The sequence below is a fragment of the Phalacrocorax carbo genome, chromosome 1 (genome assembly GCF_963921805.1).
Source record: "Phalacrocorax carbo chromosome 1, bPhaCar2.1, whole genome shotgun sequence".
Classification (NCBI taxonomy): domain Eukaryota; kingdom Metazoa; phylum Chordata; class Aves; order Suliformes; family Phalacrocoracidae; genus Phalacrocorax; species Phalacrocorax carbo.
In genome coordinates this window covers 83,949,784-83,974,724 of record NC_087513.1, presented here as the reverse complement: position 1 = coordinate 83,974,724, position 24,941 = coordinate 83,949,784, and the positions used below count along the sequence as shown (strand labels likewise).

Sequence of the window (24,941 nt, the reverse complement as noted above, 5' to 3'; positions counted from 1 at the left end):
TGCCAAGGTACTTGAGGAGCCATCTCAAAGTGAGAAGGGCAAATCTTTTTCTCTTAAGGGGCTGGACTGTTGCATTTTCCATGTGTACTGGGACACCTAAGAACGGTTCCCTTTGCAGAAGCAGAGGTAGTCTCTACTGTATATGTTTCTCTGCACCACTATAGCATCCTCCAAAACCATGTACACACCTGTGTGACCTGAGGTCACCTAAAATAATTTATTTTGTATTTATCTGAAATTAACTATACATCTTCCATCACTCCTGTGAGAAGTTCACACTGTTATTATTAATTATGTCCCTCTCACTGCAGCAAAGCAGCACCTCCTGCCCCCAGAGGAGTGGTAAACCCTCCTGCTTCCTCAGACCTCAGAGTATTAATGCCAGGAGTGGGTGAGACTAGTCCCAGGATGTCATGTCTTGTTTCCCCACTACAGGAGGTACCTGATCATCATTCCGGCTGCACTGCCATACCCCTCTATCCAGAGGGTGTGCTTAGACCTCCGTGGAGTGGAGAAGCCTATTCGTGTGGCCTTAACTCTTGTGCATCCATCTGGCAACCTCAGCCTCTACCGCAAGGTTGTCCGGAACAACTGGGTGTTCGAGTGCTCCAAATTTCAGGTTAGGCTCATTCTTGGCAGGCATCTCTAGCTGGCACCTCCCAGCATGGTCTTTTGGCTCCTGACTCCTCTCACCAGGGAAAGAGAGAATGAGGTTGACAGGAGGAGAGAGGGCATGGAAAGGAGTGAATGCAAAGTCAGGCAGAGTGTTTAGAGGGAGCCTGGTGTCTTTGCTCTCTGCCTTTGTCTGTCTGCATGATACTGTTCCTGCTGGCTACCTTACAGTCCACCCTGGTGGCACAGGGAGGGAAGGCTGCCTGGCCAGGAACCAAAGGACTGAGGGGGATGGAGGCACTCAGAAGCATCCAGATAGCAGCTGTGCAGCTCATTTTCTCCTCTGAGAAGGAAGCACTGTGACAGGGTGTAGTTTGGGAATCATGATGCAGGAAGAACTCGACTTTTAATCTCAAACAGCCTCCCATCATATTTTCTTCCCTCCAAGCTTCTCCTTAAGGGTGGGAAAATATGCTGGAGGACTAGGAAAGACCAGGGAGGGTGTGCACACAAGTTCAGCACAAGTCTTTCTGATCTGCCAAACTCATAAACTTTATTTTCTTTGTTTGAAATGATTAATAAATCTGAGTGGATTTCAGCCTCTGTGACCTGCACAATCTAGGAAACAGATTTCTCATCATCATAGACCTTTTCTTTTTCTTCCCTTGGGTTAAGTCTTCTCCATCTTGCTCCATGCAGGCTCTAGCAGTGACCCTGTGAAGGGACAGACATGATTTCTGTGCTAAAACAGTCTCCCTTTTCCTCTTGTCCAAGACCTGTCGCAAGTGCAAAGGCATTGTCCCCTGTGCTTCCATAGACACAGCCCTTAGCCACTGAGGGAACACCCTGTGTTGGCCTTCAGAGTAAGATGGAGAAGAGGCTAGCCTCACAGTGCAGCAGGAGTGAGAAGAGCACTGATTTGATGCCATCTTGTCCTCTCCTACTGCCTGCTAACCTGGTGGCTCCTGTTTTCTGTCCTAGGTCCCCCAACCTACAGACAGCCAAGAGGTGGGCACTGTCCACCTGCGTATCTCCAATGGCCACTACTTCAGTGCAAATGAAGAGAAGCAAGTCCTCATCCGAAGGGCTGGCATAGGCACCTTCATCCAGATGGATAAACCCATCTATAACCCAGGACAGACAGGTGAGCACTGCATGGAGCACATCAACATTTTCCCTACCTAGACCTGCCTGGACTTCGTTCCCAATTTCCCATGAGTGGCGTGCCAAGTGTCAAATTTGTGCCATGCAGCCTCTGCGGGAACAGAGGAGGAAGCTATCTGCTGCCTTATGGAGTGATGTATTCATGCACCATGTTTTAAGGGTGGGAGGGGACTGGAAGTGTCAGTCTCACAGGCTCTAGGAGCAGAAATGGCTTGGAAGAGGGAGCAGGCCTGAACATGGTCTTCTTGGCCAGGGCTAGGTAGGACTGGTCTGCTCACACTGTAGATGAGGAAATGTAAGGGTAACTCCAGGTGTAGCCCATGGGAAAGACCCTAAATTGTGAGGCTGGCTGCCATGCTGCTGCCATGCATTTGGGGGAGAGGTGGTGAGCAGGGCTGAGCAAGGGGTAAGGGGAGCTGCAGGGCAGATGTGGAGCTGCCAGTAGGGCTGTGAGGGGAGCTGTGATTTTGTGGTGAGGCAAGTGCAGGGCAAGCCCATTCCCAAATGCACTCCATCTCTATTATGCGCTCTTCTCCATTTCCTCCCTTCAGTGAAGTTCCGGATCGTGACGTTGACTGAAGATTTTGCTCCTGTTAACAGCAAGGTAAAGCCTGTCTAAGCGGAGACAACAAAGTCTCTAGGCTCACTCTGTCAGTTCTGCCTCCTCTGCCAGCCCCACGCTGTGGAGGCTGACACAGTCCCAATGTCTGCAGCACCCAGGGTGGTCAAAGCCAACCCTCTACTAAACCAAACTGGAATAGCAGTGCTCATTTGCAGATGGCTGGGCTGTAGCTCTCGCAGGACGGCTGCTGGCTGGTGGGAGGATTCCTGCTGCTGATGGTATTTGGGGAGTGTGCCAGTGCTTCCTGCTAGCTGAGTTAGTACAGGGCAGCCCAGGAGCTGCGTGCACCTGCCCCCGCCCCCGCCCCCCCATCTGCCAAAAAAACAGGCAGGGCTTCTGGAGACATCGTGGGCTGCTGGCCATAGGCACAATTACCAGACAAGCTGGGTACAGACTTGGCCAGACCCAAAGCTCCCCTCCTGCAGCTCTGGAAAGCTCAAGACTTTGTGGAGTGTGTTGTACCTAAGGGTGGCAGGAGGGTCTGAAGCAAGCTGTGGTGCATCTGCAAAATTTTAAGAAAATTTAATTGATATAGGAAAGAATACACAAGAAGTGATCATTAAAAAAAGAGAGAAAACAGTATAACCAAATTATACTGACTTGTTGCTGGCAGCAGCCCATTCTCCCCACGTCAAGGGAGTGAGAAGTTGCCAGAGACTTGCATATGTGCTAGCCAGGAAACTGCAAGTCTAGCATCTTTCTACGGTAAGCAATTATACCTGCAGCCAGCAGCTATAGCTATTTCACACTTCTCTGTCCTCAAGCAATTTAAGGACAGCCAACAGGAATTCATGCCATGACAGATAAATAGTGAAGGGCACATGTGAGCAAAGTTGGATCAAATCCCTCTGGACTGGAATAAAGGGAGAGATCCTTCCAGTTTCTTTATTGCTGATTTCATTTCATCTTTTTCGGGTGTGTAATGGTTTTAGCTGTATAACTGTTAATAATGCTGTGATGAAAATTCAAAAGAGGTCATGTTTAACCAAAGCTATTATGAGGCTCCAGTACAGCGCAGCATTAAAGCTATAATATATAGTTTGTAGATTAGATGGGTTGGAGATAACATGGGTGCTGTTCACCAGCATATTTAATTTTAGCATTGACATTAGATTCAAGTTATGAAAATAGTTAACCTGCACTTTTTTTTGTTTCAGTCAAAACAGAGCTGCCTATGATAACTTGCATGAAAGCTTAGAATGATGAAAAATGTGAATTACATGTGGCCTTCTGTTTACAGACCAGTTACTCTCCCAAGACCCTGCTCCTCCCTCCTATGACTTGTGCTCCCAAATCACATGTCCTTCACCACTACTGCATCCTGGCTGATAGCTACAGTGATATAAGAACAAACAGAAAATTAATAGCCCTAGAAGGGCTGAAGTATGTCCTTCTTTGTTCCTCCCTGTTACTGTCAGCTGCAGTCAGCAGTGATTCATATCTCCAAGCCTTACATCCTAGGCCAGGGATTTTACAGGAAAATGTGGGATGTATTCTTCCTATAGGTGATGCAATTTTGCTAATTCTTGGGATTTATGTTACAAAGCTGATGCCTTTTAATATTTGTGAACTTGGGATGATGGTATTTGTGAGTCTTGCTACTTTTCTCCTTTTTTTTTTTATAGTAAATTCTAGCTTTCACAGTTGTAGACTATCAAAGTACATCTTAAAAATTCAGGGATCGAAAAGCAAATCCAAAGAATAGCACAGATTTTTATGTTACATATTTTCCTTACTATTTCAAAGCCATTCTCCTGATTTTGGTAGGATCAAGCTTCTTGTAATGTTTGGGACTGGTGAGGTGGTCACAGTGCATGGGCTAGGTGGGTAAGGTAAGTTTATAGGCAGGTTGCTATGTCATGCCAGTTTCTGACATTGCTGTCTGTTTGCTTTGCAGTACTCTGTGGTGGAAATCCAGGTGGGTATTTCAGACTCCTCAGGTGTTATGAGCAAAGGTACTTCAGTATGGATAATACCTAGGCCACTGCCTTACTAAGTCAAGTTACTTTTCTTAGGGTCTGTGTATACACATGAACACACATACTCTGGCTGCATGCTTCTTGTTAACAAGCATTGATGATCCAAATGGTTCAGCTTCTATCCATTTCTACATGCAGGAATACAGTTCACCTTTATATAAATCTGGAGAGTCTAAATGTCAGGACCTTTCATACCTTATTTTTCAATGGCAGTACAAAATAGAGTAACCCTGAGTGAGTTGGGTTCACCTCTGTTGGTGCTCCAGCACTCAGGTCACTCCAGCGCCGTCTGGGGAAAAAACAGTAGGAACCTGTGAAAGTCTCTGAAATCTCTGAAATGCCTTTGAATCCAGTGGGCTCTGGATAGAGGATAGCAGGTGTTGCTGACGACTGCCTCTTCTTTACTTCCCTTGGACTGCAGGACCCAAACCAAAACCGCATTGGCCAGTGGCTGGATGTGAGCCCAAAACAGGGCATTGCAGATCTCTCTTTCCAGTTAGCTGCCGAACTCTCTCTGGGGACTTACACCATCAGTGTGGTGAATTCAAAAGTGTCCAGTACCTTTAAGGTGGAGGAACAAGGTAAGACGGAGGATGGAGAACAAAGAATGGGATGGAAAAAATTGCTTGTTTCTGTCTGTATAACAATATATAGCCAAACATTATAAACTAAAATTCACTGTCTGAGAGCTAGGATTAAACAAAATTTACAGAGTATATAGTGGGCAATATCAGAAACAAACACAAGGGAGATTGTGCTGGAGATTCCTGGAGAAGGTATCTGCTAACAACTAGGCTGGCACAGAGTGAGAATACACTAAAGACCCCTGCAAGACTCCTTGTATGTTGCGGGGAAAAGGGGGATTCTTCCTCTGTTTTCCCTGTTTTTAATTAGTTCTTGCTTTTTTACCTCACGAATATGTTCCTTCATGGGACTCCAGCCTTACATGAACACACTCTTCCCTTTTGTGATCCCATGTGTAGGTAGTCTCTTGCCTTTGATGGAGTAAGTCTGTGGTTTTTATTCCAGCATTTCAGAAGTTTGATGTTTTCTTCGAGGGACCAGCTCAGATTTATGTTTCAGATAAAACTTTCCCACTGCGTGTGTGTGGCAGGTAAGGAGGATGTTCAGGGGAAAGGAAAGAGCTCATCAAAACTGTGTCTCTCCTTCTGTATGTCTCTTATCTCTTGAATCTATCAAGGAGAAGTGGTTCAAGAAGGGCCAAACGCAGTCGTTCCTTTTGAAGAATCCCAAATATTACAAGAGTCGAGCAGCTGGGTCCTTCCTTGGGGAAGAGTTACATGAGCCACACTTGGGAGAGACCATCCAGCTATAGGGACTTGTTCTAGGTGATACGCTGCTCTGGAAGCTGTTTGTGTCCAGTCTTGAAAGACCTTATGTGGGCAAAACACGTATCTGATATGGGACTGCTCTGCTGAGGTAAAGGAGCAGGAACTGGTGTTTCTTTAGAAGCTGTTCCTTCTCACTTACATGCTGCTGATCTTACTGTCTTCTTAGAAGCAGCAGGTGGGTTTCTCTAGTTATGTAGCCCCGAGCAAAAACTAAGTAGCTGAGGGTATGAAGTAAGGCATAACCTCAGACGGTATAAGCACAAAGAAGGAAGCAGAATGATCTGGAAAGCACTTTGTCGACAGATAAAGGGGGTGAGCTCATTTGTATTTGGGGCTGGGTTGTCTGGAGACTTTGGAGTCTCTTTGCTGCTGGTCTGACATAATTTCTCATTGACCGGGACATTTAAAATTGGACCATATGAATCTCTGGTAGAAAACAGTACAGAAACCCCTAGGATAGGTCATAGATATCTTCCTGTTACTGATATTGTCAGGAGCACTGCTCAAAGGGAAAGGCAGAGAGGTGTAAAAGGAGGGAAAGGCAGCAAGGTGAGATGTCTGCACTGACAAGGGCACACCTCTGCTGGACCTTGCAAAAACCAGCAGAGCAGGTCTGATGATGGAAACAAGAGTCCAGATCATGAGATAAGCTCATAGTGAGGCAGGTCTGAGGTCACTCTATAACTCTGTTACTGCCATACCATGCACTTGCTGTTGCGGTCTGTAGGGACACAGGTTTCTGCTGCTTTCAGACCTGAGCTAATACCTCCACTGGGTGCTGCTCTGAGCTGTATGGGTACATCAGCTCAGGTCAGCTCTCTGTGTCTGCCTGCAATTCCAGGGCAGCAAGCACCCAGAAGTAGGAGAGCTTTGGAGAGTGTGGGTCCTTTCCTGTCTGTGCTTTGTTTCTGCCTCTGTTGGATGCAGGACTGTGCTATTGCCCTCCCCAAGTACACAGTGATGTGGTATATTTTCATTTATGCCTGCCCACTTACCAGCTACATTAAGGCCTTCCTCAGGAAAGCCACTTGTGTGGAGCAATGTGTTCAGCAAAACACACAGTGCCTCTGCTCAGCAGCTCCTCTGGTGTTCCCCCTGCAGGTACAGCTATGGGAAAGCAGTGCAAGGGACCATGCGGGTGACTTTGTGCCAGAAGGCAAGAAGGCGTCCTCAAAATGCCAGCAAGGACATCTGTAGGGAATACAGAGGTCTGGTGAGTAAAATTCTGGAAGGTATATGGATGGTGAAGCAGCACCACACAGGGCTAAGTGTGTCTGAGTGAACAGAATGAACTGCTATATAAGGAAGGTTTGCCCTGTAATGTGTATGTTGACTAACAAGTAATTATTTTTACTCAGTTAATGCAATTATTGTTGACCAGACCAATGGAGAAGCCTTTACCCCCAGAAGTTCTTCTTTTTAAGTTTGCTTATTAATGATAAGCAAAGGGACTAGAAAAGAGGACTTTCACAGAAAGAGTTCTGTTCTTTTTTGGAAAGAAGCATAACTTGCCTGAAATGGATGCAGTGTAAGAAACAACAATCAATAGAACATTCTTAGGTGCAAAATTACCTTGTTAAGGTAAACCTATCCTGGAGATGCACCAGGACACGAACGTATGGTGGAAATGGGTAATTCCATAGACAAGTCACACAGTGGCCTTTATACCTTAATTTTTATTTTAATATATTTATATATTTAATATTTTTATATTTCCCTTATGACATCTTTCCATTCCTAACAAAGTATTTCATAGCTGGGCTTTTCCCTTGTACATATATGGTTGAAAACTTTCCATGCTCTATGATTTGTCATTATGACTTGTTATGGTAGTTGTAATCTTCCAGCTCTGGAAATGAGTCGTTACTTGAATTTTCATTTGATTCTGCAGTTCTTCTAGCTAGAGCTATTAAAATACTCATACATTTGCTCTGTCATCCAGTTAGTGCAGTCTTCAGTTTTCTACTAAAGCTAAAAGGTGCCAACACTATAGCTTTGATAAAACTGTGATATGTGTTTTGTTTTATATTTCTACAATATTAATTACACAGTCATGCATATAAAATAGAAAATACAGAATTTAAAATGTGAACCGTATCTATCTATATATGAGTCTGCACTATTTCTTATTGCAGTCAACAGTTATCACAGAATGACTAATACCTTGTAATTCTGACTCCTTCTCTTCTCCCTAGCCCCAAATAATATGTACACTTCCTATTGCAGACTGCGAGCAAGGGATGCTTCACCCCTTCTGTAAGCATGTCAGTCTTCAACCTGGCTCCTAGCGAGGAAGACAGCAAGCTCTATGCAGAAGCCTCTCTCCTGGAGATGGGGACAGGTACCCAGGGGCTCAGAAAGGGGCTCAGGTGCAAGGGCAGGAGGGACCATTCTGGGGGTGTGAGGGTCAGAGTGGGCACACCTCCCACACTCCTCCACCTGGTGCTGGGGCCACCACAGGACATGAAGAGTGGTCTTGCCCAAGGAACTCACTGTGTCCAGGGAGAGCTACTCTGCCAGCAGCAGGCAGATGAGGTGTGGCTGGGAGCATGGTTCGTGAGGCCACAAAGGGGCTTGGAGACATCTTACCTAAAGAAGGAGCTGCCACAGGAACAGCCTCCAAATTTTGAAGGGTGCTGGTGTCAGGAAGAAAGTTTAAGACACTCAGCTTAGAGGGGCTGGGAATTACAAAGTGAGATTAAACTAGGGTGCAGTGGTCGCCTCCAATACTAAGCCTGCTTCCCTTCTACTCTATGTTCCAACAGGGGTGCAGGTCAACACCTCCAGCCAAATCCTCATCTCCAGGACAGCTGCAAGGGCAGTGTTTGAGACACCAAATGCATATTACATTCCTGGTGTACCCTACAGGGGCAAGGTGATTTTTTCCCTTGCTTCTTCCCTCCCCAACTATTTGCCAAGGAGTTTAGTGTCTAGAAGATTTTGCTTACCCAAACCATTTTCTGTTCCTCAGGCAGATTACTTTACCTTGCGATGTCACACTAATTGAGTTCCAGTTGAGTACATTAATTAAGTTCCAGTTTCTGCATTTCAGATTTCCTCTTTTGTTTACACCTCTAGCTTCTGCTGAGAGCGATAAGTGATGTCTCAGCAGGGATGCTAGGATGCAAAGATGTTTCAGATGTTGGCTAGGAGATGAGCTCCTCATGCTCTAGCCACACACACCTTTTGGAATGGACAGATTTTAATTGCTTTCAGCTTAGCTTTATTGATGTGGGAGTTTTATAGGTCTCCTGTCTTCTTGGGGCCAGACTGAAGTTAAGGCCACCTACACAGGAGGCTCAATGTTTGTCAGAAGGAGGAAGGTATGACACTGGGAGACATATCTGACTTTGGCTTTTCTGCCTCACCCTGTTGTCACCAGATTAAGCTTCAGGATCACTATGGAAATGGTATGAAAAACAGAAAAGTTTATCTCGTGATAAAGGTCATGAGGCGTCGGTTTATCAAAACATACATTACAGATGGCAGTGGAATAGCATCATTCAACCTGGATACAGCTCCCTGGAACAGCTCATCAGTCTCTTTGGAGGTAAATCCCACCTCTGTGCAGAGGAAAGTGAGGATCCTTGAGCTCGGCCAGTGCTCCCCCCTGCAGCCCTGCAGCCCCCCCTGCCAGCTCAGGCCTGGGCTCCCCATACAGCTCTGCCTGTGCAAAGCCAGCAGGAAGGCATCAAGCAACAGCCTTTCCCAAACCAAACTGATGACATCCTAACAAAGCACTGAAACATGAAACTCTTGATTTCTGTGTGTCTCTGGTCCCCTCTCAGGGAAGGTTCACACTGGAGGATCTCATGCACACACCTCGAAAAACTAACTTCAGTTACACAAATGCTTACCATCACCTGCAGCCATTCCATGTCACAGCGAAGAGCTTCCTGGACATACACCCACTCACAGCAACACTACCTTGTGGGCTGAAGCAGAATGTCCAGGTGACCTTCATGCTCAGTCGGGATGACCTGGGAGAAGACACCAGCCGTATAGGTTTTGTGTATTATGTGAGTAAGGGTAGTAGAGAACCTGGGGAGAAAGGCTGCACTCATGAGATCAGACCCCAGTGAAATGTTGAGGGTGTAATTAAGGTCATCCCTGGGGGGAATGACAGGAAAAATCTTGGTTTTGGAGAACTGAGTGAACACTACACCCAAGGGAGCTAGCCTGGCCACAGTGTGATCCTGGTATTGGGGCCCCAGTCACATCCATGGAAGGGAGGACAATTCTATCTTTGCAGCCCATCACTCTCTTAGCCTCTGCCAAGGTTGCAGCAGGAAGTGTCCTGTGCAGAGTCTGCTGTCAAACTCTTCTCCCTTTAAAACTGGATGGGGAATCCATCTGGACTACTGGATGTAGTCCACATGGATGAGTGGACTATGCTCCAGTGGCAAATAGCAGTCTGATCATCCTGTTCTCTTCATCTTGCAGGTCACTGGGAAGGCTGGAATTGTTGTCAGGGGCCAGAGGACTGTCCAGGTCGGGAAGCTGAACAGTAAGTCTGCGGCAGCCAGACAACTGGAAACAGCTGAGGCTGGTGGGTTTCTAGGTCAGACAGTGAGAGTTGCCAGAGTTTCTCCCAAATTCCTAAATCTATAGCTCCTAGGCAGTCAGCAAACAGGACAGAGGGAGGCTGAAGAAGCAATTGTGTCAGCTGGAAGAGGCCGAAAAGACAGAATGAGGGAAACAATGATGGGAACAGGGACTGTGAGGACCTGTGGGAAGATGGAGCACAAGGACATGAACCTGTTGGAGCGAGTCCGGAGGAGGGCCATAAAGATGATCTGAGGGCTGGAGCACCTCTCCTATGAAGACAGGCTGAGAGAGTTGGGGTTATTCAGCCTGGAGAAGAGAAGGCTTCTGGTACCTAAAGGGGGCCTGCAAGAAGGCTGGAGAGGGACTTTTCACAAGGGCATGTAGTGATAGGACAAGGGGTAGTGGCTTTAAACTGAAAGAGAGTACATTTAGATTAGACATAAGGAAGAAGTTATTCACTATGAGGGTGGTGAGGCACTGGAACAGGTTGCCCAGAGAAGCTGTGGGTGCCCCATGCCTGGAAGTGCTCAAGGCCAGGTTAGATGGGTCTTTGAGCAACCTGGTCTAGTGGAAAGTGCCCCTGCCCGTGGCAGGGGTGTTGGAACTAGATGACCTTTAAGGTTCCTTCCAACTCAAACCATTCTATGGGGTCAGAGAATGGAGGGAGAGGGCAGACAAAGCAACAGCAAGAGTTGGTTTGACATTCTGGGATTATAAAGCAGAAAAAGGAAGAAGGGCAGAAAGAGATCTCAGTGGGGCTGTGATGGAAACACTTTGCTTTTCCTTCCTCAGTGTTGAAGGGCTCCTTCTCCATCCCTTTGACCTTCACTGCTGACTTCACCCCATCACCTTCCTTAGTGGTGTATGCCATCTTCCCCAATGGAGGGGTAACAGCTGACAGCATCCGGTTTGATATTGCCTTGTGCTTTGAAAACCAGGTGAGACTCACTCCTGTGTCTGGGGGAGAGCTGACAAGCAGGAGTCAGCAGACCTGAGGGAAGGAGACCCTCAGATCCTTCGAAGAGAGAACTGGGGAGGAGAGAGAAGGGGATGTCTGCAGCACAGGGACCAGGGACCAGGAAAGCTTCAGCAATGACTTCTGTTCATAGCAGTGGCTGAGCAGGGAAGACTCCAGCTGGTATCCCTCTTTCAGTCTGTGCCACCTGTCTGTTGGCCTCCTCACCCCTCTTTCTCTTTTTCATATTTCATTTCCTGGTGTGTCACTCAAGATCAAGGTAGGATTCCCAGTTAAAGAAGCCCACCCAGGGTCAACACTGCAGCTCCGACTACAGGCAGCCCCTGGCTCCCTGTGTGCAATACAGGCAGTGGATGAAAACATGTTCTTTGTGAGACCAGAAAGCGAACTAACAAGCCAAATGGTGAGTGTCTGTGCAACCAGGCAAAAAGCCAGGAGTGATGGATGGGCTGGGGGAGGCAGGTAGGGGCTGAGGCAAGGGGAGCCGGAGGTTAATGGATCAGGAGGTCTTTGTGTGGAGGAGAAAACAGGGTCTGCCTAGGGAGATGGGCAGGAACAGATATGTATGCTAGTGGAGGGTGGAGCAAAGCATCCGGAGGTATCTGCTCCTTGCCCAATTCTTCCCTGCCTGTGAGTTTCCTTAGGTCTATGGTTTGTTCCCTGCTGCCTACCGACATGGATATCCTGTGCAAGTAGAAGAGCATTCAGATCACTGTGTTCAGCCCCAGTCCACATCATCTCTTCTACGAGGGAAGCCACAGCATTCATTTCAGCCTGACATCTTTAACCTCTTCCGGGTAATCGCCTTGTGACTTTTCCCAGAGCTGTTGAAAGTAGAAGCATGTGAGACATCTTTCTCCCCAAGCAGTCTGAGAAGGCCTTACTTTCCCCAGACTGCCCCTGCTGTCTGTCCTGACCTAGCAGTGCTGTCTCAAGAGACATACAATCCCATTATGAGTATGAACACCTGTATTCCCCTCCACAGATGCAGAAAGCAAGATGATGGATCAGCAGAATCCAGCTTTTTGGCCTTAGGAATGAAGTCCTGGGCTGTATACTCTTGGTTTATAGTATTAGAGAAAAGAGAGACAGGGAATGGTCCCAGGCATTAGACCACAGATCATTGACATGACTTAGTTGTTAGCCTGCTCTCTGGCACTGTTTTGAGCTATTCCCAGGCAGATCTTCTCTAAAAAGGACTAGCCTTAAGCAGCATGGGCACAAGACAGGCAGTGCCATCTGCCTTTGGACCTGGAGATCCGACCCTGTCCTCTTTTATTTAATAATAGAGAAACACTCTAGGAGGCTCTTTCACAGCATAGGGACATTTCTTATGTTTGTGGGCAGGCCCTAGTCACACCCCAGGGGCTGAATGGCGGGGGCTGTACTCCCCATCACACCTCTGAATTCAGAGGGCAGTTTTCATCCAGCTATTCCCTCCAGTGTGCATGAGGAGATGGGGCAGGACACTGACACTGTTCCTCTGTGCTCTTGCCACTAGAAATTCATTGAGAGGAGCAAGACATGCTGGTGTCCCCCAGAAGGGAGGTGGTGGTTTAGCCATCTCCTGAGAAAGAAGGGGTAGGGGAGGCTGTGCCGTGCCTACCTCAGCACTGTGTCTGCTTGGGCCAGTGCTGCTCTGGTCTGCCCAGGCACTGGGCTGTTCTGTCCCAAATGGTTTTGAGAGTCATTTTGAAGAGCAGGGGCCACTTTTCCCCACTCACAGATCTTTTTCTGCCTCCTCTGCCCTCCTTCTTTTCCTAACAGAACATGGGGCTGAAAATCTTCTCAAACCTTGTAATCAAGAAGCCGCCTCTGTGCTTTCATCAGGTGGATAGGAAGTCAGCCATGGGTAAGCTGCACTTTCAGTCTATGTGGGATATGAGGTCACCCAGATGGAAGAACCCTGTGATCTCTGGGTTTTTCTGGTGGTACCAGAGTACCCATTACTACTCTCTGAGGACTAATGGGTACTGCTGCCACAGCCTAGCTGCCTGGTCCACCAGCCTCAGCAGGAATGACCCAGTCCCTGTAAAAAGGGCTCTGATAAGAATGTCACTATGTGGATGTTCCCTGACATTAAAGGATGGCATTCCCTTTCCCGGCACAGACAAACCCAAGCATGGGCCAGGATCTGTTTCCCAGTGACTACCTCACAGGCTGTGCTGAGACCTGGCCTCTGTCCCCACATGTGGCTGCAGGAACAGTCACTTCCTTCCTCTATGTCTCAGTTTACACTAGATAATCATACTAAGAAGACTCACACACCTGCTGATATTTAAATCATTGTTTGCAGAGGGCTGTAAGTTTTCTGCAGACAAGAAAATGGTATTTTTATTCACAGAATTACAGGAGTGTTGGTTAAAATGGCTCTCTGAAGATCCCTAATCTCTTTAGCACCAACTATGGGTCAGGTCAGCAAGGGGCTTTGCCTAACGAAGCCTTGCAAAACCTGCCACGAGCTCACTGTAAGCTGCTTCTCCTGTTACCACTCTCTTTTCCCTTCCTATTTTCCGTTTCCTACCAAATCAGTCCACTCCTCTGTGTTTTCCTCTGCCAGACTCTTCCCATATCTCTCTTATTGCTTGCTTTGCCTCTTGCCCCAGTTCTAGGCTGTCTATCCTTGTCAGGGTTCACCTCTTCCACTCTGGTGGGAGTCCTTATTCTTTCTTTCAGGGGGGCCTTCTACAGAAGACCAAAGAATCACCAAGGAACACCACCAATTTACAACCCATGGAAGACTTCACCACTATTTCCCTGAAACTTGGATCTGGAATCTGTTCTCTGTTGGGTAAGTGATTCTAGACTTTACAAATGGACAGAAAGATGATCCCTTTGTTATTGAGTCTTGGCTGACTTGCACTTGTGCAAAAGTCCAGTCATAGGTATAGAGAGAGGTCTGTTTGTGAATTTTGTGGCTCTTCCATGCATCTGTAGTGCATCAAACTGAAGGACTAGTAGACTTCAAGGTGCAGAACTGAAGTCTACACAGGTCTAGAGCAGAGTAATACACTTCAAGACCAAACCACCAACTGTTGTCCCCTGACACATTGGGGTACACTCTACTAACTTCTCAATTTGGTGGGTCCACCAGATAAATTTGTAGCCCTTGTTGCCACAGTGCTTAGATTAAGACTGATGAATCAGCACTCAGGAGTGTATGGTGGTGCTGCTTTCCAGAACATCATGCTGTTGACTAACATCATGCTGTTGACTGAGTATACAAAGCTGGAATGTTCGGCCAGTGTCTTGCTCAGGAGAAGTGTATAAAGGCATTACTGATGGCATTTAAGCAGGGTTTATGGCTTTAGGGAACAAATTGCTGAGACCTCCCTTGCTCTGAGCCACTGGAGCAGAAGTCTTTGGTAATACAGCAGAGGTTGACCCAAACATGAGGACCTGCATAGTCTCCCTCACGCAGGGCCATGGGCCCTCCCCATTGCAGCAGAGTGGGATGAATGTCTTCATGTAAGTGTTTTTTTCCTCTCAGTTCCAATGGCAGCAGGAGTGTTGTGGTCACAGCACCTGCTGCTGCTGCAGAGTGGAAAGTCAAGATGTTCTGCTTGGCTGGGAGGGGATTTGGCCTTGCCCCAACCACGAGCCTCAGAACGGTCCAGCCCTTCTTTGTGGATGTGACACTGCCATATTCTGTCATCAGAGGAGAGACCTTTGTGCTGAAAGCTACTGTCTTCAACTACCTGCAGCAGTGCATACAGGTGTGTGCCTGGGCCACAGCTAACACTGTGTGGGACAGACCTACCACACCCTCCAGTTTTAGAGTGCATTGTGCCAAGCTATTGCTTCTGAGTTCCCCAGTCATTCACCTGAATCTGTCATTCTCTCAGATCCATGTGGCCCTGGCTAAATCCTCAGACTTCCAGGTGGAGCCATGCCGGATCTGCAGGGACAAGGAGTGTCTGTGTACAGAGCAGTCCAAGACCTTCACGTGGAATGTGACAGCAGTCCAGCTGGGTATGGCAGCAAAAATGGGAGCAGTGATGGGGAACCCTAAAACTGAAGTGAGAGGTCCAGAGAAGCTGGCACAGCCTTGCCTCCTCTGGATCCCAAAGTTTGTTCTCAGTGGTTCAAGCATGCGATCCACCGTGTCTGCTTTCTTTCTTCTTAGATAGATAGGCTCATCAGAGAGGGCAGGAACTGAATGGGTGGCATGGAGAACTCTTGAAGAGAGGGCTGTGGGACCAGCTGGGGAGGAAGGGGCTGCATGGATGTGGATGGGGGAACCTGGTATTGCTGGAGCTGTGCTTCATATGCAATGGAAAGGGGACACAGGGGTCCAACGGGCTGCTGGACCTTCTGTTGTTACAGTCATATGTAGTGCAATGAAGTCATTGCTGGTGAGGCATTACCTAGTTCCCTCATGATTAGGGTTTCTGAACAGCCATCAGTACTGGGTGGCTCAGCTTTCCTGGCCAAACCACTGAGGCTATGAAGACCAGCCACCCGAAGCATCTCAGACCACTATCAGTTAAAGCAAGTTGACTCCATTTGGCCACAGATATAAGAAACAGGCTCTGTTTAATTTATTTGCTAGGGACTCTGAATATCACGGTGAGGATAGAGGTACTGGACACCACGCTATGGTGTGGGGGCAGGAAGCCCTTGCCAGCTACCATGAGGCGGAGGCATACGCTGGTCAAACACTTGCTGGTCCGGGTCAGTATGAAAGCAGGCTCACTTCTCTCTCTGATTATCCCTGCCCCTGGGGGAAGGGAGGCTGAGCTGGGCTAAATGGTTTTCTCTTCTCATTTTTTGGCCAGCATTAACATACCAAGGCTGTGGCTCAGTTTGCTTTGTTCCCCCCAGGACCTAGCCAAGCCTATTCCCTTCTTGTGGCACTCTTTCTTGAGCTGCATTCATACATGATGTCTGTGTTTCTTCCTGTACTTTTCCCTGCTTATTCACCCATTGTACATGAGCTTTTGTATATGCTCGCTGACCAGAGAGCCCCAGCCTTCAGGCTTGCTCTTGCTCTCTTAAGCAGTGGAGCAGGCAACTTCAGTGCAGATGTGCCACTGGTGAGGAGGATGGAGTCCCTGACAGCCTGGGGACTAACCACTGAATTCAGACCTGAACTGCTCTGAAATTTTGCTGCTGTTCAGGAATTTTGTGTGTAATCTTGTTTCTCCTGTCCCATATTCATGTTTGTGCCCTGGCAGCCAGAAGGTGTGTTAGTGGAGAAGTCTTACAGCTCCCTTCTGTGCCCAAAAGGAGGTATGTGGACAGCCTGAATAGGTCCTACAACCTGAAATACCTAGACCTGCGAGTAGGATTAAACTGTGGGAGGTCTGATGAAATAATGTTTTCAAATTATTTTTGACATAGGAAGTTTCAATTCCTATTAGACAGGAAAGAACAAGAAATATTACTTCCACATGTGCTGTCCTACTGAATTTGCCACTGCATGTAGGTGGCAAAATCCTGCTTTTATAGTCTCTTTCCCACACTGCAACCTCCAAGAGTTCCTGGGGCTTGATAGTCAGCAGTGAGAGCTGCTCCAACCCCACCACCCTGTCCCTGCAGCATTGCAAGTCTCCCCAGGATGTCCCTCTGCTGAGTGATGAACAACTGTGATTCTTTTGAAGCTAGTGAAACATAGTGATTTGAGTTGTGAAGCTTGGTGAACTGTCAGCCTGGCCAGCAGCTTTCACATCTCTTCTAATCTGAAACATTTCCAGGCATTGGAGCTTAGTGTGATAACTGGGGCAGACTGTAGGGAGCAGTCTGTGTGAGCAGGATGTAGGCAGTGTCCCATATATCTGTGCCAGCCTTGTCCTTCTGGTTAGATGCATTTGGCTTGATTTTTCTTGTTACACCTTTATCCTGTCGTTACCAGGAAACGTGGCTGAAGAACCTGTGTCCCTTCGCCTCCCTGACAATGTAGTAAAGGGATCTGCCAGGGCTTCCATTTCCATCTCAGGTACGTGGTTTCCATTGTGGGCTCACTGACTGCTGTTAGAGATGAACAAGGCTTAATTTGGTGATGGTGTTAGGGATCCATTTGACATGAAACTGCTCAAAAGAGAGGATGCTGTGTTTCTATTCTCTGCCAGGTTTGCCAACACCAGGCTTTCAGATTTCTGGAAGAGCACTTAGGCTTTCATGGGAAAAGTAATCTGCAGAGGAGAATAATCCTTATTTTTCTAGCTAGAACTCTGGAGCAAAGACTCTAGGCCGTTATTTTTACTGAGACTTTGGAACCTTGGCTAGTTCTGTATAGATACAATCAGCAAAGTTCATAACCCTCTTGTCTCCCTGTTAAGTTTCGCTGCTACAACAAAAGGTCCTGGAGAGAATAAATCCTTCTCAGCATTACTAAATTGTGCAGGAATGCTTTGGAGAGGCTGCTGGGACCAGACATACCTACCATTCAGTACACTTCTTTGCAATAGGCTCGTTTGCCCCCATGCCAGAATTGGTATGAAGCCAGGCCTGGCATAAGTAGCCATGGATATTTTGCAACAGAGCCCCAAAGGAGGAAACAAAAGGCAAGGCTTTTCTGTCTGTCTGGAGGACGTATGGACACCTTCACGCCATCTGACTAGCACCACTGCTGGCTTACTGACATTTTGATGCTTGACATATGGCCAGGTAGAACAAGCCTGGCTAAAGACCAGAAACATCTCAACCTCTCCCTGAGTGCTTTTGTATTTGTCTGTCTGCCTAACATGCACTGAGCAGCTGCAGCACTGCTTACAGCCTTTTACAAATAGTACTTGTTATGGTTGGAGCCCTTCAGACTGCAAAAGCTGGTAAGGGAAAGTTCCTCAAGGACTCCATAGTGTGGTCACCCTGCATCACGATGCCAGACTGGGAAGAGGCAAAACAGTCACCACTCTCCATCCTGCACTCTGTTGTTTACTCCTCTTTCCTCTTCTCTCCAGTGTTTTCCTCCTGTGCTGAGAAAAAGCACTGTTATCCACTGCCTGGCTGAGAAGCACCTCAAATCATACTTACACTTGCTTTGTTTTTTACACCCTTGCATAGGTGACCTCATGGGTATGGCACTGCAGAACCTGGACCATCTGGTGCAGATGCCCCATGGCTGTGGGGAGCAGAACATGGTGCTGTTTGCTCCCATTGTCTATGTGCTGCAGTACCTGGAGAAGACAAGGCAGCTGACCCCTGAGATCAAGGAGAGGGCAACAGCAGTCCTGCGCAATGGCAAGTACAACAGATCCACTTTGCTCCTCTGCCTTCCCCTGTGTCCAGCCTATCAGCTGCTCTGGCCCTTGCACTCACTCTGTCAATGTTGGCCCCTCTGTGTTATTGTGCCCCCCAGGGTACCAGATGCAGCTTCTTTATAGGCACAGAGATGGGTCCTACAGTGTCTTTGGGCAGCAGGATGGGGAAGGGAACACTTGGTAAGCACTGCAAATATCCCTCACTTCTGATTTTTCCTGTCTGGGTTAGAGCAGCTAATGTACCTGGGAAAGATGATAGGATGTGTGTTCCTTCTTTTGGATGAAGACCCCAGGAGCTCTCTGGCAGGGAGACAGATTGAGGGACTTCAGCCACTTCAAAAAGCAGTGAGGTGGGGCAGCAGATTCTCTGGGAAAGTGGAACAACAAAGATGTGATCCAGGGGCAGGAGGTCCCTTTTTGTCTCTATGGTCCTGCTGTTGACCCACAGACAACACCAGGTACTGCTGGTGGTGTCCCAGCAGCCAAGAGGAGTACATACTGGCTGGAGGTAGATCAGGGAAGAGCAATAAAAAATTTGTCTCCCCAGGGAGGGCATTGCTTGGGAGAGAGCTTCATTAGCCCACCTTGATCCTGTGGTGTTTGGACTGGGAGAAATGGAGAAAGGAAGGGAGGAAGAAAATGGGAAATTCAAGATTGTCTCTAATTATCTGGGGGAGATGAAATGCAATGGGTAAAAGTAGAAGGGGTAAGATGCTTCTTACCTATGAAATAACTGGGTAAAGCAGTAGTACATGAGTCGTACATTTGTGGAGCCAGGATGAGAGAGAGGAGCCACGTGGGTCCTGAGGACCATCTCCACTTCTAGCTTGCCTTTCTGTATGAAAATGACTCTTTTTTGGCACCCCACTATATCAGTATTAACTTCAGAGACAACCACCAGGAGGCCTTTGACTTTCTGCCATTTTTGTGTTTTTTTTTTCTCTCACAACTTGTCCTCTTCCTAGGCTGACAGCTTTTGTAGTCAAGACTTTTGGCCAAGCCAGAAAATACATCTATGTAGATGACAAGAATGTCCAGGATGCCCTACACTGGCTAGAGCAACACCAGCTCCCCAGTGGCTGCTTTGCCACCAAAGGGAGCCTCTTTCACTCCTCCCTAAAGGTAAATGAGGGCCAAGCCAGGCAGCACAGCTGCGGAATGGCTGGACAGATGTGAAAGCAAAAGATTGTGGGATCCCAAAGAATCCTGGAAAATCACTCCTGTAACCCATGCAACCAGCCTTAAAGAGAGCAGGGTATGGGGCAGTGAACATGAAAGGAATGCTTTTCCGTGTGAGGTTTCACTGCTTGCCTCCTCCAGACACCACTGAGAGAGTGAAAGGTGCATTCCCTTCACAGGGCAGTGTAGATGATGAAATCTCCCTGGGGGCATATGTCGCTGCAGCACTGCTGGAGCTGGGTCAACCGCTGAAGGTGAGTAAGTTCCCGGTCCCTCATGCTCTCCTGTATGCTCCCATGCCTGGACACCGCTATGGGGATATGTCAGCTCATAATGCTGGCATTCTCCAGGCCAGGAACAGGTAAGGAGCTGCTGGGAGGGAGCCAATGTTTGGCCAAATTTTGAAGTCATTCCTCAAAAGAGACAGTGCTGTAAAACTGGCATGGTGGCTATGGCTCCCAGTGCACGCTGAGGCTGCATTGTGTGTTTTCTCAAGAGACTGTATAATTTAATGGGTTTCTCTGGAGCTACACCAGGAAGACATAGTCTTGCTCCCTGGAATGAGGTCTTCTGCCCCCTGTTTTGCCCCTGTCAGAGTTTGGCATGTTTCTCTTCTCCCATTGCAGGGCAAGCTCATGCAGACTACCCTCCACTGTCTGCAGCAGGTGGTTCACAACATCACCAACATCTACACAGAAGCCGTGCTGGCCTATGCCTTTGCCCTGGCTGGGGACTATGAGACAACCCAGGAGCTGCTGTACAAACTGGAGGAACAGGCCATCAAATCAGGTGCTGACTGCTGGTTGGGGCAGTAATGCTTCTTATTCATCTGCTGGGATCTGGAGTAATGTATGCCCAGCTACAGTGGTAAAAAATGAATGTATTTGTACATATGCCTTGTATTTGTGCAGTAACTGCACTGTGTGACTAAAAATACAATACGTTATTTCACAAGCTGTGAGGGTGACTTATCAGAGAGAGTTTCCCCAGCCTAGAGGAATTCTAGATCCTCTTGAGGGAGGAGGTAGGAATCCATGAGTTAAGAGCAGAAGAAGCCCTGGAGAATAAACTGAAGAAAGCAATCCTGACCTGAGTGCAGGGAATGAGCTGAAGGAGCCCTGAAAGCACTCTGGGTTTTGTTTTCTTTGAACCTCCAATTACGTCCTCTGCAGATAGCCTACATGCTCCTTTTCCTTCTGCAGGAGGACAAATCTACTGGAGCCCTAAGCCAAGCTCTCCAGCTTCCACAGACTTCTGGCCTGGTACTCAGTCAGTGGATATAGAGTTGACAGCCTATGTGCTCCTGGCATACCTCTCTAAGCCACGGGTGCATGCAGGTGACATGACAACTGCAGCAGGTATTGTGGCGTGGCTGACCCGGCAGCAGAACGCCTATGGTGGCTTTGCCTCTACCCAGGTAATGAGTAGCTCCTTTTGCACCTGAGGCTGGCAGGGTGAGTCCTCTTGAGGTCTTCCTGCTCAAAGTCAGCTTCACTAGAGCTGATGCTTTCAGAGGAGTGACTGTCTCTTCCTCTCTAGGACACAGTTGTTGCCTTGCAAGCCTTAGCAAAATATGCAGCAAGGACATTCAGTACATCAGGCCAGGCACTGGTGAGGGTGAAATCCCAGGGGGCCTTTGGGAAGGCTTTCCAAATCAACCGCCAGAAGCGGCTGCTGGTGCAGCAGGCAGAACTGACAGAGGTACCGGGGCAGTTCCTGGTGCAGGTCCATGGCAGCAGCTGTGTCTTCGCTCAGGTGAGGTGGTGCGACAAGCGTGGGAGAGAGGAGAGGTGGAGGGCTATGCCTCTTCTCCCTGCATGAGATCATGACTGGCCTGTTTTCTCCCCTCCTGGTTCTCACCCTGCAGACAGTGCTGAGGTACCACGAGCCTCCCCCGCGGGCTGCTGTAACCTTCACTCTGCGTGTCCACACAGAGTTGACCAACTGTAGCCAGGCCAATCCACGTGTCCTCACTGTCCACATCCTTGCTAGGTGATCTCAATGGTTGTTCCCTCCTCCAGCAAGAACCAGTGTGCTTGGGGACAGCAGCCAGGAAAGCCTCAAGGCTGCAATGGAGGGACCCGGCACTTGGGGCTGACAGGACAGAGGGTGAATTTAGTAGGTGGAAGGGGTGGGGAAGGAAGGTGCTGGTTACCTCCTGCAAGAGGAAGCAGTGGCTGCTGTGTCCCCAGTCCTGGATGGGCTACCTGGCTCAGGGTCCTGGACACAGGGTATTGTGGTGGAGGGAAGTGGGGCTGGGAAGGCACTGTTCTCACAGTGAGACCCTCCAACTCTTTCTTCTTCTTTAGCTACATTGGGAGCAGAGTCACATCCAACATGGTAATAGTGGAGGTCTCCCTGCTGTCTGGATTCGTCCTGGCTCCTGGATCTAGGGTGTTGGTAAGGACTTTGGAATAAAAAAAAAAGTGACTGTGGTGAACGGGTCCCACCTGCTTGATCCTGTTGGGAATGGTTCATTACAGGCCATGAGATAACTAAATTATTGGGGGCCATTTGCTGTTGCAATTGAACCAAAACCTCTCATTTCCATGCAGGGCCCACAGGGGTTGGCTACAGGAGATCAGAGAAGGATCAGCTTCTCCCACTGACACTATTCTGGCTTGGGCCAGGAACAAAATGTGCTCTGGGTGTGCTAAACACCAGGAATTGTTTGCCAGAAATTCTAAGACAAGATTTCTTAGTGAATCTCTAGTTCTAGCAAAAAAGAATATTCTTTTTCTAATTAAGCCATAAAACTGAAAGATTAATTATTTGGGCAGCCCCCAGACAGGTCTTTAAGAGCAGTCTAGCAGTCAGTCCAGTGAGATAACCAGATTCTTTACTCATGCCTGCACCTGTTTGCTGACCAATTCGTCAATCCTATTGTACTATCCACATGGCCTTTTGTCCCCAGAGTGGGAGATTCCTCTAACTGAGCAAGGATAGCATAGTTCATCCCCAAGATGCTCACAAGGAATGTCCAGGAGGGACTACAAAAGATATAATCACTGTTATGCATGAGAAAGACACAGTTCCACACAGAGCCCAGCTCCACACAACCCCTTCAATACAACGGTGGGTCCCTCAGGTCAGGGAGCCCTAAGTGTTCACAAATTTGCTTGTGTTATTCTTTCCTATCCCAGCTGGAGCGCAGAACCATCATTAAGAAAATAGAAGTGAAAGCTGATGTGGTCTACATTTATCTGGAGAAGGTAAGTGGGAGAAAAAGCATTTGGTTTGGCACAGTGAGAGCAAAAGGCCAGAGGACAAGGAGCTGTGTGAGAAGCCCAAGGCTGGGCTAGGCATGGGGAATGAGCACTGGTAGAACTGTGGGCAGAGGAAGCTTGCCCAATTTCATTGTCATTGGGTTAATGCTAATCTCACACATACTCCATTTCTAAAATTCAGAATCTCTAATGGATTAGACAGATTTAGTGCAAGAAAATGTTCAAGCTAGGGAAGATGAAGATGCAATGACTTTTTTCTTCCCTTCCTTGCTAATTTCTTTTCAACTCCCCAAGCTCAACGATGAATCTCAGACTTTCATTCTGCAACTGGAACAAGTAATTCAGATGAAGAACCTGAAACCCGCGAACATCAAAGTCTACGATTACTACCAGCCAGGTTGCAGATTCCCTCCTGCGCTGGGGCTGGGAGCTGGGTTCCTGGTTCTCTGGCTGGGAAAAGATGTGCACTCTTCTCTGCGTGAATGCATGTGTGTGTAATTGGTTTCCTCATTTCCTTTTGCAGAGGAGCGAGCCTTGGCTGACTACAGTGCTGTCTGTAGTTGAGGTAGGCAGCAAGTTCCTGTGTGACACAAACAGTGGCGCCAGGAAATGATGGGTCTTGGGTGGGAGAAAGAAAATGTAAGCAATCAAAGGTGGGAAGGAGGATGGTAATCAGTGGGGAGCATATATCCAGCTAGAAAGAGGAACTGGCAGTTGCCTGTGGCTAGGGGTGTGGAACAAGGAAGGGGGCTCTTTTGCAGCCAGGGAGGCAGCTGGAAGGCCCTGGTAGGAGGCAGAGACAGGGACAGCATGTCCAAAATGAGTGTGAGGAAGGAAGGGCTGAGCATCACGTGGAGTGAGAATGCAGAGCTATAGCAGCCTGTGCTAACAAGGGCCCTCAGACTTGGACACGGCTCCATTCCCTCCACCCCCCACTATATTAATTGTAGGGTAGCAAAGGGGGAATCAGGGAGCCAAAGGAGCAAGCTGAAGCTGGGAAGATGTAATACTTTGTCTTGTGGGGTAACATACACAGCTGCCAGGAGGGGGATGTCTTGTTAGTAGTAGCCTGAAGCCAGGACAGGTCTGGAGAGATCCCTTCTGGAAGGATAAGACAGAATCTTGACATGGTACATGCTGCATCCTGACACCATCCCACAGACAGAGTGCTGCCTAGGGACCTGCCTAGAGAGCCACCCCCACTACTAGCCAAGACAAGGCACCTTCCACAGCCTGATAATAACCATGGAAGGATTGGATCATGCCCGAATCCATGCCCAAACATGGATTGTTTGGCTTACCTTTTGTTCCCACAACTGCACATGGTTCCTCAGAAAGGGGTGGAGGAACTCCCAAATTTGTGTTAAAGGAAAGAAGAGGAACTGGCACACCATGAATCCTGCCTTTGCCCAATATTTCAGGTTGGGCACTGAATGGAAGGAAGTGCCCCAGCTGAGACACAGCCCACATTAAATTTGAGCCCATGTGGTCCTGCCTCTGAGTGGATGGCCTGAGGGATCACAACAGTCTAGCAGTTGTGCCTGCACTGTGAAGGCCTGGATTGGGGTGAGGTGGGGTGTCATATATCTCGTACACACCTGGGAAGAAGAATTAAAGTAAGCATGACCCCTGACCTTGCTGCCATTGTGCCAGTTGTCGATGAACTACAGGCTTAGCCCATGATGATACCATTTCTGCCATTGCCAATGTGCAAATCTGCTAGCTCCTCTATTGCTCTTTCCTCATGCTTCCTGTGGTTTCTCCTAATACTTCCTGCAGTAGGACTCGGGAAGCTTTGGAGTAAAAAGTGCAACTGAACATGCTGCAACAGCCCTCCTGCAAGCTCCTGTGCCATCAGCTCTTCTTTGAAGCAGTCTCCAGATAGTAGTGCAGTGCATTGAGTCTCTAGCCCCTCACCCCTCCTCAGTGGTACAGCCTTGCCAATTGCTTTTGATAATGTTCTCTAAAGGCAACTGTAGGCCAAAGGGACTGTTGAACATATCCCAGCCCTCCCTTGCTTTCAGCTCCAAGCTGTGCGATAGTCACCTCCCCCAGGTATCAGCTCTGCCTTGGTGCATGC

The 24,941-nt window shown here is 48.1% G+C and overlaps 1 protein-coding gene across 1 annotated transcript in view; it reads left to right on the top strand.

The window, feature by feature from the left end:
- The window catches only part of LOC104053530 (alpha-2-macroglobulin-like protein 1), a 28,961-nt gene that overhangs the window by 430 nt on the left and 3,590 nt on the right, over window positions 1-24,941 (top strand). Inside the window, exons 2-35 of the mRNA XM_064462999.1 lie at window positions 436-619; window positions 1,594-1,756; window positions 2,328-2,380; window positions 4,296-4,316; window positions 4,799-4,958; window positions 5,407-5,491; window positions 6,831-6,942; window positions 7,956-8,070; window positions 8,495-8,604; window positions 9,112-9,279; window positions 9,518-9,748; window positions 10,173-10,236; window positions 11,070-11,215; window positions 11,507-11,656; window positions 11,898-12,050; window positions 13,021-13,105; window positions 13,930-14,044; window positions 14,744-14,969; window positions 15,099-15,225; window positions 15,806-15,927; window positions 16,431-16,485; window positions 17,108-17,191; window positions 18,259-18,435; window positions 18,554-18,635; window positions 19,421-19,577; window positions 19,814-19,888; window positions 20,261-20,423; window positions 20,837-21,051; window positions 21,174-21,389; window positions 21,502-21,626; window positions 21,944-22,034; window positions 22,778-22,846; window positions 23,156-23,258; window positions 23,385-23,426. Coding sequence (XP_064319069.1) covers window positions 436-619; window positions 1,594-1,756; window positions 2,328-2,380; window positions 4,296-4,316; window positions 4,799-4,958; window positions 5,407-5,491; window positions 6,831-6,942; window positions 7,956-8,070; window positions 8,495-8,604; window positions 9,112-9,279; window positions 9,518-9,748; window positions 10,173-10,236; window positions 11,070-11,215; window positions 11,507-11,656; window positions 11,898-12,050; window positions 13,021-13,105; window positions 13,930-14,044; window positions 14,744-14,969; window positions 15,099-15,225; window positions 15,806-15,927; window positions 16,431-16,485; window positions 17,108-17,191; window positions 18,259-18,435; window positions 18,554-18,635; window positions 19,421-19,577; window positions 19,814-19,888; window positions 20,261-20,423; window positions 20,837-21,051; window positions 21,174-21,389; window positions 21,502-21,626; window positions 21,944-22,034; window positions 22,778-22,846; window positions 23,156-23,258; window positions 23,385-23,425 — 4,243 coding nt within the window. The 3' untranslated portion in view covers window position 23,426. The remainder of the gene's footprint in view (window positions 1-435; window positions 620-1,593; window positions 1,757-2,327; window positions 2,381-4,295; window positions 4,317-4,798; window positions 4,959-5,406; window positions 5,492-6,830; window positions 6,943-7,955; window positions 8,071-8,494; window positions 8,605-9,111; window positions 9,280-9,517; window positions 9,749-10,172; window positions 10,237-11,069; window positions 11,216-11,506; window positions 11,657-11,897; window positions 12,051-13,020; window positions 13,106-13,929; window positions 14,045-14,743; window positions 14,970-15,098; window positions 15,226-15,805; window positions 15,928-16,430; window positions 16,486-17,107; window positions 17,192-18,258; window positions 18,436-18,553; window positions 18,636-19,420; window positions 19,578-19,813; window positions 19,889-20,260; window positions 20,424-20,836; window positions 21,052-21,173; window positions 21,390-21,501; window positions 21,627-21,943; window positions 22,035-22,777; window positions 22,847-23,155; window positions 23,259-23,384; window positions 23,427-24,941) is intronic.